This window comes from Apteryx rowi, unplaced genomic scaffold (genome assembly GCF_003343035.1).
Source record: "Apteryx rowi isolate R43461 unplaced genomic scaffold, aptRow1 scaffold_880, whole genome shotgun sequence".
NCBI lineage: Eukaryota > Metazoa > Chordata > Aves > Apterygiformes > Apterygidae > Apteryx > Apteryx rowi.
Window position 1 is genome coordinate 44,380 of NW_020451183.1, and position 18,128 is coordinate 62,507.

General features: G+C 37.6%; 1 protein-coding gene across 7 annotated transcripts in view; it reads left to right on the plus strand.

The window, feature by feature from the left end:
- Positions 1–2,094: 2,094 nt before the first annotated feature.
- Positions 2,095–18,128, plus strand: part of ARHGAP5 (Rho GTPase activating protein 5) — a 50,802-nt gene continuing 34,768 nt past the window's right edge. For 5 of the 7 annotated variants that reach the window (XM_026090908.1, XM_026090911.1, XM_026090912.1 and 2 more), the window contains exons 1-4: positions 2,095–2,347; positions 9,607–9,713; positions 11,301–11,366; positions 12,862–16,760. In XM_026090908.1, coding sequence (XP_025946693.1) covers positions 13,038–16,760 — 3,723 coding nt within the window. In that variant the 5' untranslated portion in view covers positions 2,095–2,347; positions 9,607–9,713; positions 11,301–11,366; positions 12,862–13,037. Of the gene's footprint in view, positions 2,348–9,606; positions 9,714–11,300; positions 11,367–11,642; positions 11,763–12,861; positions 16,761–18,128 lie in introns of those variants that run through there. The other 2 variants (XM_026090909.1, XM_026090910.1) reach the window with 2 other exon arrangements.

The window sequence follows — 18,128 nt, forward strand, 5'->3', positions numbered from 1 at the left end:
GAAGAAATTTTTACTATACCCAGACAGAACTGCTCAGAAGCAACTTGTGCCTGTTGCCTTTTTTCCTATCACTGTTCATCCTTGTGAAGAGAGTACCTCTGTCTTCTCCATAACTAATGATATGTCCATATGCTTCTTAGTGAAGCATTCGGCCTCATCTTTGCATGCTTGTGTTTGACCTTGCTGGGCAAGGCTTCCTGCTGTTCCCAAGCTCATGTCCTGCTTCATTAATTTTTTTTTTATATACTTCTGTAAGCTTACTCAGTTTGCCTGAGTTTCTGTCTTTTGATTCAGTTTCAYGTTCAGATCAGGTTCAAAGAGGTGATACACGCAATTCTTACACGAGAGGTCTTATATATGATGGAAGATAGATTGAAAAAAAATCATTAATACTAACTGCTTCAGGTAATTAATACCTGTGCAGAGTTTCAGAAGGATACAGATCTCACTCCTTAAAACTCCTATTTTATTAAACTAAGAAATCTCAAAGGAATTTTTCATGGATATCAACATAAGGTTTTAATTCTGGTAATGTGGAATGGGTGTTTGAATACTTCAAGTTACATATTTTGAACAAAAAACCCCCAAGAAACTCTCATAATCTGGCAATTCAAATTAAAATTAACTTCTGATTTTGGGCTTGTTTAGCTCTGTCAAAATATTTTACTTCTGTTTAGCAAGGACTTACCTAAGATAAATTGCTACAAATACTTTCATTGTAATGCAGTGTGCATGTCATATATACAATTGCACAGAAGTAATCATGTTGTTATTAAATATTATGGTGACAAGTAAAATGTTCAAAACTTAGGATGTGCCAGGAATAAGGTTGCTAGCGCAACATTAATTTGTTCTTTTGTATGCATACATGAAAATGGTAATAGTAATAAATGTTGCTTTGCCCCCAAATTCCCTGCCTTGTGCAGTGGATAGAATAGATTAGCGTCCACTTACTAATATTTTTCCTTGTGTCCCATGCCTCACCTACCTACCACGGTCCTGAAACCCGACTCTGAAGGCAGGACGTCAAACACCCACGGTGGCTACTTTGTAACACCAGCGTGAGTGCTTCACAAGCATTGATTAGTCTCCAGAAAGCCTCTGCTAGAGGGAGAGGGATTTTACTTTCCCTTACACATCAGCAAAATCGTGGCATGTGCAGATACTGGTGAAAAATGTGCACTCAGTTGTGGAGCTTAATCCGACTCCTGAATTTTCAAAGCACTTCGTATCGTTTGCAAAGTAACACGCTATGCCTACCTCACAGGCAGACAGGTGTGTTACACCTGTGGGCCACGGAGCATGCTCTGCAGCCAGTTCTGACTTTTTTTAATGAAAAAAAAAGATGCGAGCTGTTACATACAYGTGCTAAATCTGGAAAACATCTTGAAGATGTTATAAGCAGCTTGGAAAGGAAGAAGTGAGGAAAACTGGGCTGACCACCCCAACTTGCCGTCATCAGCTCTGCCCCAGCCAGGCACCGTTTCCCTTTTTGTGGGCTTATTTCCCAGCCTGTTGGGGATGGGAGCGAGGACCGTGGGTGCCATTTTGATGCAGCAGAGGCTTCGTGCTCTCCTGCTCGTAGCCTTGGCAGAAGGCAGCCACCTTCAAGGGTACTGCTACCCCGCAGGTGGGAGGGGGAGGAGGAGAGGCAGCGTGTCGTGCCTGTCCGGCAGGACCCTGCGCGGGGAGGCAGCCCGGAGCGGCTCTCCGGCCCGACAGAGCGGGTGTAACGGCCACGCTCCCGCCCTGCCCGCCGCGCGCAGGCACCTTTAAGTTTCGCTCACGCAACGCCGCGAGCTCGCGGCCTGACTCACTGTCTGAGGCGGGACTAGAACCCGCGGCCTTCTGCCCCTCGGCTCCCGGCGCGCGTGCCCACACGGGCTGGGAGAGGGAGGGGGAGACGAGGCGGCGCGCGTGCGCGCGCAGCTGGCGGCCGGCCGCGCGCACCATCCCAGGCTTCCCAGGGAATCCAGCGGCGGCAGGAAGAGGCTCTTCCCCGCGCACGCGCAGCTGGTCGGGCGGGCGCGCGCTGAGCCGCGGCGGCGGGAGGGAGGGGGAGGGGAGGGAAGCTGCTGAGGTAAAGTTAGGGGGAGAGAGAGACTCCGTCAGCGAAGCGAGAGCCGGGGAAGCTCGGCGGCCGCCATTACTGAGCCGAGAGCGCCGGGGAGGGAGCGGAGAGGCGGGACGAGACTGTGGCGGCCGGGAGCGCTCGGGAGCCGCGGGCCGGAGAGCGGAGAGAGCCCCGCGGGGAGGAGAAGCCGCCAGGGGCGCCGGCGCGGAGGGAGCGTCCCGGGAATGCAGCTGCTCCCGCCGCCGCGGAGGAGCCGGATCCCGACGGCGCGAGGTGAGGGGAGGAATCCGGTCCCCCGGGACTCGGCCCGGCCCGGAGCGGCGCGGGCCGGCCCGGCGGCGGGAGGAGGCGGCGGCCGGCGAGCCGGTGCGGCGGCCGCTGGCCGTAACCGGCTCGGAGGGCCGGGAACGGCGCGGGGAGAGGGGAGCTGGCTCCCCCCGGGTGCCTCCGCGCCGGGGAGGGGCGGCGGGAAGGGCAGGGAGCGGAGCGCCTGGTCCCAGACAGGTGATGAAGGCCTGAGCAATGGGAGGGTCTGAGCCTGCTGTACGAGGCTGCCAGCTGGTCACGGCTCTCCGGGGAGGGAGGAAGGCAGGAAGGGGAGCTTCCCTGCTCCTCGCTCCTTCCTTCCTCATTCCCCTTTTCCCTCTCTACTCCTTTGGCTTCCTCCCTTCTTTTCCTCCTGCCTCTTTTATCCTTTCTGCTCCCCTTTCTCTGTGCCTCTTTTTCTCCTCTTCTCCCCTCTTTACTCATTCTTGGGTTCTCTGTTCTTTTCCTTCTCTAACAGATTTGAGCAGTTGTCAGTTCTCCTCCTCCTTCTCTTCACCTTCAAATATTGCTGGAAATTAAATCTCAGAAAACTTCACTCTCCTAATGATGTGTGTGCATTTCTGTTTTTCCACCAGGTGGATTTTAAGCCTTTGAAATAGGGTAGCCAGTTGCAGTCTTGCAGCTTTCAAGCATTTTGAATCCCTTCAACCGGCATAACCTTTAGACTCTCCACCCAAGGAAAGCACCAGCGATACACAGATATAACACCACAGTTTGTTAAATATAGGATATAAGGGTTGTAAAACTCTGTTATATTAAAAATAGAAGAAAGGCTGTTTACTCAGGAAAGGAAGACACACTTGCCACCTTCCCCCCAGAATCCACTCCACCCTTCCTCTGTATCCCCCTTTGCCCTCTCTCATATTGCTTTTGGTATCTTTAGTGTTGAAGATTTCCTTAATAAGTAGGAGGCAAACGTTTTTAATCTAGACCAAAATAGGCCTGTGGGGGTATGTGTGTATTCTTGAGTTTAATGTCATGCAGATAACTCGAGGATTTTCTTTTTTTCTTAATAAAAATCCTCAACAGACATTTAAAAACTCTACATTTCAGAGTAAAACAGTAAAGCAGCATTTGCTGATCAAGCGCGCATCCATTTTAAACCTGTGCATTGAAGCCAGTTACAACACTGATACTTGTATACTTGTTTTATAAATGAATGAGGAGTTAATAGGTAGCATTTTCCTGTTGTGCTGTCTTACCTTCATAAGGTTTTTTAGTATGGGAGCTGTTTTCAGCAGTGACATCAGTGGCCAGTTACGTGTTTTCTCAAGAAAACTGTACATATTTAAAACTTGTAGTATGTATCTAAAATGAGCGTATTACAAATAAGCATCCAGGTGCATTTTTTAAGAGTATATATTTTCCTTCATGCCTTCTTTGAAAATTATTTTTAAGATGTGCTAAAATCTTTTAATAGTACTCTGCTGGAACTCAGTATTGCTATAGCTTAACTAAGTATGATGTTAATATAGTAGGGGTTTTTTTTAAGAGTCTGTATAATACTTCAAGTATCAGAAATTGTTTAAGCATTTGTTACATTATCACTAGCTTGTTGCATTATAACAAGTTGCTTTTAAACTTGGAACATACTGAACATAAATAGTATGCATTTTTTAAAAGTATCCCTATATAAAGCAACTGCCAGCAGTGTAATAAAAGTAAATAATTGCAACCAAATGTCTACCTCTAACTGATACTGGACTTTATTTTACCTAAAGGTGTTGCACGTATAAAATAATCCAATTAAATAATTACTTAATGCTCAGGCTAAATTGTTTTAAAATCCTATATTTAGCATGAATAGAGTCAAATGGTGTACATATTTTGAGTTTGAAGATGAAATGTGCTTTTTTAAAACCATAGTCATTTTTCCATGTGCAAAGTTTACAGCAAAAAAATGCGCTAATCATAATGATGGATTGTTCTGTATAAGTTTCCCCTTTGGGAGTTGTTATTTGAGTAGATGGTACTAAAATATTTCCATTTTGTTTAATAAAGGTATTAAAAGGATGCTGGCAGTGGATTAAGACTTCCAAAGGTGCTTTCTTAACAAAAGATAAATCCCATGTACTGGCATCCTTCAGGAATATTTTGCATAGATCTTTAAAATACTCCACATCATTATTTTTAATAGACTATTACGTAGTGTGTTCTTAAAATTATATATGTGTAAGGCATCCTTCAGGGATGAAACTGTCTGACCTTTACTGAAAGAATGGAAGTTTGTGAAGCCAAATAGTCAGTATTAAGTTCTGCTAGCATAATTATGTTGGTTAGCAAACTGAAAATATCACATCCATTAATAATGCACCTACGGGAGTAAGACCTGTAATGTATTCATATGATAGTGAAAGAATGCTTTTCAGTGGAGCTTATGTTGTTTGCAAAGATAGTTTACTACACTGGCAAGAACTCCTTTTGCTAGTATATGCCGCATCACCACCAGGGGGCTTTGTAAGCATGGCTATCCTGGGATAGTCAAACTATCTGCGTCTTTGTAGTGCAGACTAACTTAATTTGTCTGTCCATTTTAAGTAGATGTTTGAAGTAAATAACGATTTTCTTACTTAACTACTGTTCTTAAGGTGTTCTGCTGTACTTATAATTAAAAAAAAAAATCTTTAGTTTCAAATAGTCCAGATAACACTGGGAATTATATATTAAACTGTCAAGATTTTTTTTCCTTTTACTTGTGTTTATTAATAACTTAAAGGGAGCACAACACTTGATCAGTTCTCTTTCTGAGAATTCTCAGACTAAAGGTCAGTGTAATTAAGATGGAATATTCCTGTTTTTTCATCCGTTTTAGAAAGTACTTTTAAGGGTATTACATTTTACAGATTATTCTTTGAATCCTCTCATCACTTCATTATTTTTGTGGATCTTTAATAGAATATTTATGGTAAAGAAAAATGAGTTCAAAATTCCTGGCAGGAAAATATGAAGCAATTGTAGTGAAATTATTTTGAATATGAATGTTCACTGTGCTTTTCTCCATGTGAAAGTTAAATAATTACTCTGTGACTATTTCTAGATATTTTATGGTAAATTGGAATTGTTTCTTAGTTCTGCATCCGTTGATGTACTAGCATAACAGAAGTATGTTTGCTTTTATAAAAGTAAAACAAATGCCTACACGCACAATATTGGGCATGTATGTATTTTTACATCTTAGCATTAATTTATGTAAATTTGCTAATTATGCATAATATTATTTGCTGCTTACTGTATGGCTTTTCATTTGCTCATTTCTTAAAGAATTTAAGAAGAAGGAGATAGCAGGTATTCTCATTTTACACAGGTGGAAATTAAGGGGAAAGACGTGGTTTTGTACAAGGTCAAATAACTCACTAGTTGAATTAAGTCTCAAAACTTCTAGTATCAAGTCCTAGATTCTATGCTGCAGTTCCTCATCAAGTAAAATAACATGTTAATGATCCAGATATGTGTATCAGTGAAATTTGTTGTAGTTGCTGTTTTCAGGATTTTAATCTTTTCTTTTGTGGCAAATACATTTTTAGCTCTGTTTCTGTGCCTACCTTGATCCCTCTCTCCTGGTCTCCTTCATTTTCTTTCTTATATTTTTATCAGTTCTGTCTTGGATGCCCTTTGCAATACTTATTGGTTCTCTTGTGATTTTCCCGAACAACTTTGTAAATAGCATGATCAGGTAGTCTCACACTAAGAAACTTCCATGAGAGATATGAATATCTTGAGTAGAAGCTTCTCCTGTGCAAAAGGGATTAAGAATTTATTTTTTCCTGAAGCTTTTATTATTTATTTTGCCTTTAAAATAAGGCTTTGTATCTATATTGAATGCTCTCAGGTATTTGAAAATCTGTAGATAGATAACTTAAGCCCTAAGTTCAGACTTGTGTAGTGATGATAACTGGAACCTTTGCAGTTTACCTGTGTATTGTATCTTGATATAATTTGTGTAAACTTTTTTTTTTCTTCTTTGCTAACAGTAACAATCATAATAGATGCTCCTGGAATACAGGATTCCAGCTGAGGAATGATGTTCTGTTCTGAGTTTAGAAATAAAGTTTAGGCCTTGATTTAATTCTGGGTATGGTACGCTGGAGGTCTTAAAACTATTATTATTAATAGGAGAAACTTAGTAAATTTATTGAGAACTAAGAATGTTGAGCTTATGTTTTGAAACCCAGTGTTGCACTGATTTGTAATATCAAGTTGGACAGTCAAATTTTCACATACAAAAGCAATGTAATCAGTTAATAAGAGAAAAAACTCTAGGTTATACAGTTGCTTTAAGGATGGTAGTTGACTGTCATAACTGAATTGGAAATGAACAACGGTTGGGGTAGTCCATTCTCATCCTCTGTTTACTTAGCACAACTGATCACCATACCACTGGACCGGACCCCTGTTTGGCTTGAGCATCACCGTTGAAGATGTTTTAAGACATTGTCCCTTACTGTCTTGTTATTGCTTGGTTAAGCTTATTTTCTGATAAGCAATTTGAATCTTTTTTTCCTAGTGTTGGCTGATACTTGCAGAATTTTACCAGGGAATATTGCATTAACCCTTATTAAAAATAAGATTTCAAGTACAGCTACTTTGCTAAGACTATCAGCGCTTGTGAATGCAAGCGCATTGGCTATTAGTAAAGATGACTGGAAATGTTGAGTGACCATCCACAAACTTTGGTGAATTGACGTTTTTGGCAAGATGGTGTTAATGCACTCCAGATCTGGTTTTGTTTCTGAAAAAGGTTTTGATTTGAAGAGAGCACTTCTTAAGCTTAAGAGAGTTAAAAAAAAAAAAAAAAAAAGTACCACCTCTTGGTGAATACTGAATGAGAAGTAACAACTTTTAAGTTACATCAACATTGGATTTTATTGGTCCTTAATTTAAATTTTTATTGTATTATGTTTTGAGTAGAGTTGCAGTTACTGATGTAGGTATAGGTCTTGGAGTTCAGATACCATATTAAGTACTTTCTGATTCCAAGTTTTGGTTCTCAAAAAGTGTGAAGTAAGGGATGACAGTATACAAACTTACTGTCAGCAGTAACCTGAATCCAAAGATATATCTTTCTTGAAATCAAGATTCTTGATACTTGAAGATGCTGTACACTCAAAAAAAAAACCATCCTACAAACCGTTTCAGTGATATTTAGTGTGTTCGGTTTGATTTTTGTGATCCACAACAGAGGCCTCAATGACTTTCAGTTGCTATATTCACATAACCTACAAAGCAGACTGGGATGTGACGGCCAATTTTTTTCATGTGTGCTTTTCTTTGCTTGGAGGGCTTGCGGTGGCCAACTAATGCACAAATGCTGTGACAAGACACTCTGATAATTGAAACTAACCTTGAAAAATAGCGGTCCCTAACTGAATGTTTACCTTGGCAAAATGAAGAGTTAGTAAAGGACTGTAGGAAAACATGTTTTACTTTCCCTGTTGGCAGTGTTTTCAGCTTCTCAATTTGTTGTAGTCATGAGCAATTTGGGAGAGTCTTGTGGACAACATCTGTGCTTGATCTGTGTTGGGTCTGCTGATGGTAAATCTATTGAGGTTCAGAAAGCAGTTTCAGAAAGTCAGAAGAAAACTTTTGATTTTCAGAATATCAGAAAATTTCTGACTTGGTTATGAATGCATCTGCAAGTTCCTGTGCAGCCTCAAAAAGTAAATAATGATAGCTGATGCCATTTTAATGTTTATTAGTTGTTAATATATGGTATCCCATGCTAGCGTTTAGAATTTTGCTCAGAGGGAGGACTTTGAGAAATGTGTATTTCAAAGTAGGGTTTTTCTCTGACCTCTTAATGCTTCTAGTTGATCTCATGGGGCCTGTCTTTTAGGTTTGTCTTGTAGTAAAGCCTGTGCTGCAGGATGGTAGTTTCTCCCTGACACACACTTGCAGGTGGAAGCTCTTTTCTCTCATCCTGTCTCCTCTTTCACATGCTCTTCTTCAGAGATCCATACTCTTTTCCCTTGTGTGTGCCATGTCTCTGCTCTGCTCACCTAGCCATGAGCCATAGCTAGGAGATAAGGGTGGGGAATGTGGCTTGCCTGCAGTCTYCTCATTCAAGTGCTAGAATTTAGCTTTGCAGCTAGGCTAGGCTTAGTGCAAGGCTGATAACCTGATCCCTTATAATTTTGGTGGTGTTAGCTACCACAAATTGAGATTTGAAGTTTTCCTGTGATATTACTATGTTGCTTATTGTTTGCTAAACCTATTTTGTCCAAAAGTTTGCTGAGGCTTAGATTTTTGTTATCACCTATACTCTTCCTCAAAAAGCAAAGTGAAATTACCGAGACTATGGTCATAACTGACAAAAAAGAAGCCTTGCCTTACCTTTTTGATGTCATCTGTAGTGCATTTACAGCATGGTGCTTGCATCTTGCTTTTTAAAAAAAGGATACCTTTCCCTGGTTAAAAGTGGCTTAAATCATAACCCAGGACAAGTGCCTCAGATTTTTTTTTCTGCTTCTTAACATGTGTGCCATTGGCCTGGCATTCCAAGTCTGGCTTTGTGGGTGCAAACTTAAAAAGAGAGTTTCTACCAGTACAGCACCTGTTCCATTTTTATTACTTTATAGCAGCATCCCTGTGGTAAAATCAGAACTTATCAGGGCTATACTAATGTATTTGTATCCTAGTTCAGAGTTCACCATATTCAGATGTAATTATGCTATCAATTTCCAATTAGTTACAGCCTGTGAGACCTTGCAATTTATAAGTGCTTTACTGCAGGTAATAGGGTTTTGAGGTAGAAGTAACTGTACTTGTTAGTGGTAAGATTTTATGTTTGGACAAATATTCACTTTATATACTTTGTATTTACCGAGTATGAGACTAAACTTATAAAACTAAATTCTAGATATTCTAGAATTAAAAATTTTTCTACAAGTGATTGGCAATTTTTGGAATCTCATGTTTTGTTTGTGTTATCTGAGGCACTGTATTCATTTTTTCAGGAGAGGCTTCTGCAACCAAGGTCCTGTTAAAATACCAGGTTGAATTTCTGAAATTACAGTTAATTAATAGTTGTGTTTAAATGATTTAGATGGTATAAGTTAAGAGAAAGATCCAGCTTGGGCTCTCAGTTCTGATTTACGTTTGCAGATCTAAAATGAAGAATATGATTCTGATGCATAACTGTAGCTTCTCTGATTGCTGGGTGCACTTTCATTTTGAAGTTATTAATGGATCTTACTGTTTGTTTTCAGATCCCTCACAGAAGGACTTGTTGAAGGACACTGCTTAAATGTGTGATATCACTGCAGGAAGATCACAGCAGGATAATCATCTTGCTTGGCACCTTGTTTTTCTAAGAGTAAGTTTGGGCTTTAGGTCTTTATAAGCTTGTGTTTAAGGGGGAAGGTGGGTGAATGAATACTAGTGTATATTACATTAAATTTTGAAATTCTGAAATTTTAAAGCCCTTAGAGACAAGGTCCTAAGGTAAGATTGTAGTTCAGAGATTCTTTTTGCAGTGATGTGATATGTTTTTGTGTTCTGTAGTTCTTCACAATCCTTCTGTTTACAGATAGAGAATAATAGAGTATTTCTATCTAAAGACTGAAATAAATTGGGGAAATCTAACTCCCCTATCCCCTCCTCAGCTGTAACAAACAGAAAATATTGGGGTGAAAGGAGGCTTGGAATATTTTGAATTTATGGTTTTTTTCTCCCATGTCCTGTTATGCTATAGTACAGTTAAGCAGATTAAAGTAAGATAATGAAAATATCGTGAATTTCTTGCATATGTATTTTACAATGGCACAAAACTATATAGTACCTTAAAATTACTGGTATGCTGGAAAGAAAAATCTTCCTCTTAGGGAGCCAGTTGATATGATTATGCAGTAAATGTGAAGGCATTATGAAGTCATGTATTCACCAGATTTATTACTTAGTTAAAATATATTTCATTCTGTGAAACATTGTACCTTTGCAGTATACAATCAGTGCAAAGTAGAAATCATATTTAAAAGAAAAAAAATCAACTTGGTTTTAAACATCTTTAAGTGACTTAACTTCCATTATGTTGAAAAATTTTTTATTTCAGAAATCTTATGAGGTTCGTGTGTATGTTTTCCTTTAAGTGTCCCATTTCACCTTATTCTTTGTACTTACTGTCTTAAAAATGTATCAATTTGACCAAATGCTTACTGCTGGAGGAGAAATAACTTTTGCTATGTGAGGGTGCAGGATGTGTGAATGTACTAATTATTCCTGATGGACTAGTTGCAAATTGATAACATCCTCCAGATTAAATAATCTTGTGGATGAAGATTTTGTGTTCCAGTTTAGTCCATGTCAAATGTGTTGCTCTGTGAAAATAGTTTATAGTAGAAGTGCTAGCTAAACTTTTCATTTTAATAGTTTGAATGATGCCATAATAGTAAGCTTCACTTTAGAAGGAAAAGAAAACACTGGGTTTATTTGTAGTAATACAAACACTGCTCACAAAGGATTTGTTTTTGCTAAGTAGTTTTGCTCCCAGAGTCATTTTCTGTTAGCTGTAAAATCTCTGTGTTTTAAGAATGTAAAAAAACATAGTGGAGAAACTAAAACAATTTAAAATATAAATTCTCTTTATGAATATGTCCTTGTAAACTGTTTTTTTTTAAAAAAAAAAAAAAAAGATTATTCCTAAAACACATCATAAAAGTTTCACTTTTTGCAACAGAAAAACTCTCTCAAGTATAAAAATTAAGCTGAGTTTACTTTCCCCTTCATTTTGCAATGAAATTCATACTTTTTGGTAAAAACAGAACTTAGTTTTCTTGGCTATGATATTTCTGTAACCAGAAGCTATTTTTTTAAGATATTTGTATTTTTATTTCAAAGAATTTCATTACAAAGATTCTTACATAAGTATTTTGGTTCTGATCAGAACTTGGTTTTCTGTTTCCAGGTTTTAACAGACTGTCGGTTGGTAAGCTCTGTTGACCAGGCATTGATTCTGTACAAGATATGAAAGGTTTCACTACTTTTATCTCTTATTATAACTTTTAGTGATACAAATACTTTGTTTACTGCAGCATTACTTTAAGCTCAAATTAGATTTAAAAGTCGTGAATTAGTTTGGGAAGTATTAAAGTAGACTTCAAGAGGGTTGTGGGTGGCGGATCTTATGAATTTTTTAAAACTAAAAGAAGATAGTACAGAACAATTCTCATCAAATTGTTACTAAGGTATTCCTTAGAGTGACAAAAATGAAAGTAAAATTTGTCCAATAATTAAACTGAGTTACCAAGACTAAAATTTTGGTTTTGATGGACCTTATAAATTTTTTTCTTCACATTTGAGTTATTTACAGATGCATATGTTTAGATGCATTTATCTTGTGACTGTGTACTCCATACATGTAAAAATGGTAAGCGCAATCTGTACCTTCCATTTATAGTTATATATGAGAGCTCTCTTTTTACCATGAGAATGAGAAGAATTCTTATCAAAATATATTACATATTACGCTTATAATATAGTTTTTCTAAAACAGCAAATATTTCTCCATTTGCAGCATGTATGCAATATATTCAGGGGAAAAAAAACAACAGCTGAGAGTTAGTGATAATCTTTATACCAGATGATAGCATCAGTAAAACCACTGGGACCTTGTAATAATTCCATGAAAGTTTGAGCAGAGATATGTTAATTTTTGTTTAGAACTACTCAAAGCTTTTGTTTTTCCTAGAGACAGTAGGAGTGGTACTACACTGCAATTTTGAAATTTCAAAATTAAGTGTCACTTTTATGTTCCAGTATCTGTATGCCAATGTTTGTATTTTTCTTTAGAAATCAGGTTTGGGAAATTCTCTTTAAAAGCAGTTTTCCATTAATATACAAATACAGTAATTTACTTTTGCAAATAGGTATAGACTAAGTCACATTGTCAACTTCCTGGTTTTACAGCTTTTTATTTTGAAAGTTTTATTGAAACCTAAAACCTAACCTACAAATGTACATACAAGTCACTATTCACGCAGGTAAGTGTGTTATTCAGGGGAGCTATGTGCATGAATAGAAGTGTGTGTGTGTGTGTGAATATAGAGTTGGGTCTTGAGGTTTTTGTATTGTATTTATCCTTGGTAAGAATTAACTATTGTAAAATTTCACTTGCCTTTCCTTACAGGTAATAGGGAGAATTCTGCTAAAGCATAAAATGCTTTCTAATGTCTAGTGCCTATAAGCTATGAAGGAAAACAGTAATTTTTCTTTTTCCAGAAGTATTCTGTTCTAGTAGGTGATAAACTACTTAAACTGTGTCTAAAAACTGCTTATTTTTAACTTATGATAGAAAAAACATTAACTTGAATGAAATCTGAATTCAAGATCTCATTTGAAGTAGTTGTGGAAATTTTCATATGTGTTGAAATCGGTTTCAGTGTAAGCAAGCAAAAAATTTCTTTTCTATCTTGAATATTAGAGGGAAATTTCTGCAGATTTTTTAACAATATTTTTCTTTTCTGTAGGAAGATGATTTTGCCCATCCTGAGTATTTGAGGTTCTCTCCATGATGAGCGGAAGCAAGAAAAACTGAAAGCTATTTCTGGAACCCTGGATATACAACTTTAATTTGTAGGAACTCTTCCAGAATGAAAGCCACATACAATTACCTTGATGTTTGCAGAAGGATGAGAGGAAAGTTATGATGGCAAAAAACAAAGAGCCACGTCCCCCGTCTTATGCTGTTAGTGTTGTTGGACTATCTGGAACTGAAAAGGATAAAGGTAACTGTGGAGTTGGAAAGTCGTGTTTGTGCAATAGATTCGTTCGTTCAAAAGCAGATGAATATTACCCTGAGCATACCTCTGTGCTTAGCACAATTGACTTTGGAGGAAGAGTTGTTAACAATGATCACTTTTTGTACTGGGGTGACGTAACGCAAAGTGGCGAGGATGGAATAGAATGCAGAATTCATGTAATTGAACAGACTGAGTTCATTGATGATCAGACTTTCTTGCCTCATCGGAGTACGAATTTACAACCATATATAAAACGTGCAGCTGCCTCCAAATTGCAGTCAGCAGAAAAACTAATGTACATTTGCACAGATCAGCTAGGCTTGGAGCAAGACTTTGAGCAAAAACAAATGCCTGAAGGGAAATTAAGCATAGATGGATTTTTATTATGCATTGATGTCAGCCAAGGATGCAATAGAAAGTTTGATGATCAACTTAAATTTGTTAATAATCTCTATATTCAACTATCAAAATCTAAAAAACCCATCATAATAGCAGCAACGAAATGTGATGAATGTGTGGATCATTATCTGCGAGAGGTTCAGGCATTTGCTTCGAATAAAAAGAACCTTGTGGTAGTGGAAACATCTGCAAGATTCAATGTCAATGTTGAAACGTGTTTTACTGCACTGGTACAAATGATGGATAAAACTCGTGGTAAACCTAAAATAATACCCTATCTGGATGCCTATAAAACTCAAAGACAACTAGTTGTTACTGCAACAGATAAATTTGAAAAACTTGTCCAAACTGTGAGAGACTATCATGCAACTTGGAAAACTGTTAGTAATAAACTGAAAAATCATCCTGATTATGAGGAATACATAAACTTGGAAGGAACAAAAAAGGCCAAAAATACATTTTCAAAACACATAGAGCAACTTAAACAGGAACATATTAGAAAAAGAAGAGAAGAATATGTTAATGCATTGCCGAGAGCTCTTAATAATCTTCTGTCAAATCTCGATGAGATTGAACACTTGAGCTGGTCAGAAGCCTTGAAGTTAATGGAGAAAAGGCCTGACTTCCAGTCATGTTTTGTGGTGCTTGAAAAAACACCCTGGGATGAAACTGACCATATAGATAAAGTGAATGACAGAAGGATTCCGTTTGACCTTCTTACTACACTAGAAGCAGAAAAAGTTTATCAAAACCATGTACAGCATCTTATATCTGAAAAAAGAAGGGTTGAAATGAAGGAGAAGTTCAAAAAAACTCTTGAGAAAATCCAGTTCATTTCACCTGGACAGCCGTGGGAGGAAGTTATATGTTTTGTAATGGAGGATGAAGCGTTCAAATACATCACTGATGCAGATAGTAAGGAAGTGTATAGCAGGCATCAGAGGGAGATTGTTGAAAAAGCCAAAGAGGAGTTTCAGGAAATGCTTTTTGAACATTCAGAGCTGTTTTATGACTTGGATCTTAATGCAACGCCTAGTTCAGATAAAATGAGTGAAATTCATGCAGTTCTGAGTGAAGAGCCTAGATACAAAGCTTTACAGAAACTTGCACCTGATAGAGAATCTCTTCTGCTTAAACACATAGGTTTTGTTTATCACCCAACTAAAGAAACTTGTCTCAGTGGCCAAAATTGCATGGACATTAAAGTAGAGCAGTTACTTGCCAACAGTCTTCTGCAACTGGACCATGGCCGCTCAAATTTATACTATGATAGTGCCAACATTGATAAAGTTAATCTTTTCATTTTGGGCAAAGATGGCCTTGCACAAGAATTGGCAAACGAAATTCGCACACAATCCACTGATGATGAATATGCCTTAGATGGAAAAATATATGAACTAGATCTTAGGCCAGTTGATGCAAAATCCCCATACCTGTTGACTCAGCTATGGACCTCTACCTTCAAACCACATGGTTGTTTCTGTGTGTTTAACTCTATTGAATCACTAAACTTTATTGGAGAGTGCATTGGAAAAATAAGGACTGAAGCATCTCAGATAAGGAGAGACAAGTATATGGCTAATCTTCCATTTACATTAATATTGGCTAACCAGAGGGACAGCATTAGCAAGAATCTACCTATTCTGAGACACCAAGGTCAACAGTTGGCCAACAAATTACAGTGTCCTTTTGTAGATGTGCCTGCTGGTACATACCCACGCAAGTTTAATGAGACCCAAATAAAACAAGCTTTGAGGGGAGTACTGGAGGCAGTTAAACACAATTTTGATGTTGTAAGTCCAGTTCCTACCATTAAAGATCTGTCAGAAGCTGACTTGAGAATTGTGATGTGTGCCATGTGTGGTGATCCATTTAGCGTGGATCTCATTCTTTCACCCTTCCTTGATTCTCACTCCTGTAGTGCTGCTCAGGCTGGTCAGAGTAATTCTTTGATGCTTGATAAAATAATAGGAGAAAAGAGGCGGCGAATACAAATAACTATTTTATCATACCATTCTTCAATTGGTGTAAGGAAAGATGAACTCGTTCACGGATATATACTGGTTTATTCTGCCAAGCGGAAGGCATCCATGGGAATGCTTCGGGCGTTTCTTTCTGAAGTTCAGGATACAATTCCAGTCCAGTTAGTGGCTGTTACTGATAGCCAGGCAGACTTCTTTGAGAATGAAGCAATCAAGGAGCTCATGACTGAAGGAGAACACATAGCAACAGAGATTACTGCGAAGTTTACAGCTTTATATTCATTATCTCAATATCATCGTCAAACTGAGGTTTTCACATTGTTCTTCAGTGATGTATTAGAGAAGAAAAACATGATTGAAAATTCTTATATGTCAGACAGCACAAGGGAAACAACACATACAAGTGAAGATGTTTTTCCAAGATCTCCCAGAGGAAGTTCCCTTGACTATAATTATCCAGATTCAGAGGATGATACGGAAGGACCACCACCTTACAGTCCAATTGGTGATGATGTAAGGTTGCTTCCAACACCTAGTGACCGTTCAAAGTACCGAYTGGACCTGGAAGGAAATGAGTATCCTATTCACAGTACACCACTCAATTGTCACGACCATGAACGCAACCATAAAGTGCCTCCCCCAATAAAACCGAAACCACTTGTTCCAAAAACAAACGTGAAAAAACTGGATCCCAATCTTCTGAAAACAATTGAGGCAGGTATTTGTAAAAATCCCAGGAAACAGCCTTCTCGAGTGCCTACAGCACCACCAGAAAATATAGACCAATCTGATAATTATGCTGACCCTGTTGACACAATTTTCAAACATAAAGGCTTTGCAGATGATATCTACGCAGTTCCGGATGATAGTCAGAATCGTATTATAAAAGTTCGAAACTCAATTGTTATAAATACCCAAGGCGATGAAGAAAATGGGTATTCTGATAGAATATCTAGAAGTCACGGAGAAAGAAGGCCTTCAAAATACAAATATAAGTCTAAGACACTGTTTAGCAAAGCTAAATCTTACTATAGGAGAACGCATTCAGATGCAAGTGATGATGAGGCTTTTACCACCTCTAAAACTAAAAGAAAAGGAAGACATCGTGGAAGTGAAGAAGACCCACTTCTTTCACCTGTAGAAACATGGAAGGGAGGCATAGATAACCCTGCTATTACATCAGATCAAGAATTGGATGATAAAAAAATGAAGAAGAAAACTCACAAAGTGAAAGAAGAAAAGAAGGTAAGTCAATTTTCAAGAAGATGTGGCTAGGTGAGCCCTGTTACACTTTTTTTCACAACTTCTGGTGTATTGTGAGAAGGGAGGAGTCAAAGTATGTAAGAATTACACCTTATTTTGAAACAGGTGTCTTGAAAATTTTGATGTAGTGTTTGATTTTTTCTTTTTTTTTTTTTTTTTTGTCCCGCACTTCTCGTAATCTTGCTTATAACCATCAAAGGTGCTCGAGCGAGTAACTTTTAGAAGTGACTTTTGTTCAAATATAAGGGTTAAATTTTACTGATGGATTATATTCTGAATTGCACTTCTTAACATGCAGCTGTGATTTGAATTATAAACAAGTGATTTAAAGGGCACTTTAAGTTTTCTTAGGGCTTACTAGTAAGCATAAATGATGATATCTTGTGGATACAAAATCATATGGTTTAAAAAATACTTTGAAGTTACTCTTTTTGAGAAACTTCAAAGTGTTTTAGAAAAACAGTAATTTAAATACTTTTGAATTGAAATGATATATCAATATAGATATGATGATCTATATATAGTAATAGAAATATAGTATCTCTAATTCTTCTACAGTCTTGTTGACTTGACACAAAGGTCCTGAGTTGGCTATTTCTGTTGAAGCTGTGTAGAACTAGTGTAGCAGATCTTACCTTCCCTGCATTGTTTCATCAACCTCTCTGCTGCTTGGTTTGGCCTGTTGAGAGCCAGCCTGAGTTGGTAATTTCAGGCTGTTAAAAGTCTTAAACACTATAAAAAGTTTTAAGTGTTAGAAGAGTGCAAAAATAGTTATAAGATTACTTTGACATACTTTTTTTTTTTTTAATTCAAAGTTGTGGTCTACAGCTGATACTTTAAAATTATTCAGAGAAAACATGACTTTTAGTGGCAGAATACAAGTTATCTTAATGCTGGAGAAAGTAAATTTAACTTGATAGCTAAAACACTTGAATGCTTAGTGCTTTTATAAGAAGTCTTGTGTGTTGAATTAACTTGCATTATACTGAAGAGTAGTTAGATCATGTGATGAATGATTATAGTTTGTAAGTAATGTACCCCTTTGGTTTTTTAAATCTTGACTTTTTGGAAGATGTATGCAATTTTTCTATTTCAGAACTTTTTCACCATGTTTTCCTGTGTGTGTTTTTTTTTTTTTTTTTTTTTTTTTTTTTTTTTTTTTTTTTTTTTTTTTTTTTTAAGAACAGCTAGCTGTCTTTAACTATAAAAACTAAAAATGATCTTTCCGTTGCTGAGTGTAATGTAGTGCATGTAAGGGATGTTAATACACTGTTATTTTAGAGATTACTTGCTGTTTTTTTTTTGTTCGTTTGTTTTTTTTAGTTTAGTCTGCTTAGTCAGAGGTCCTCA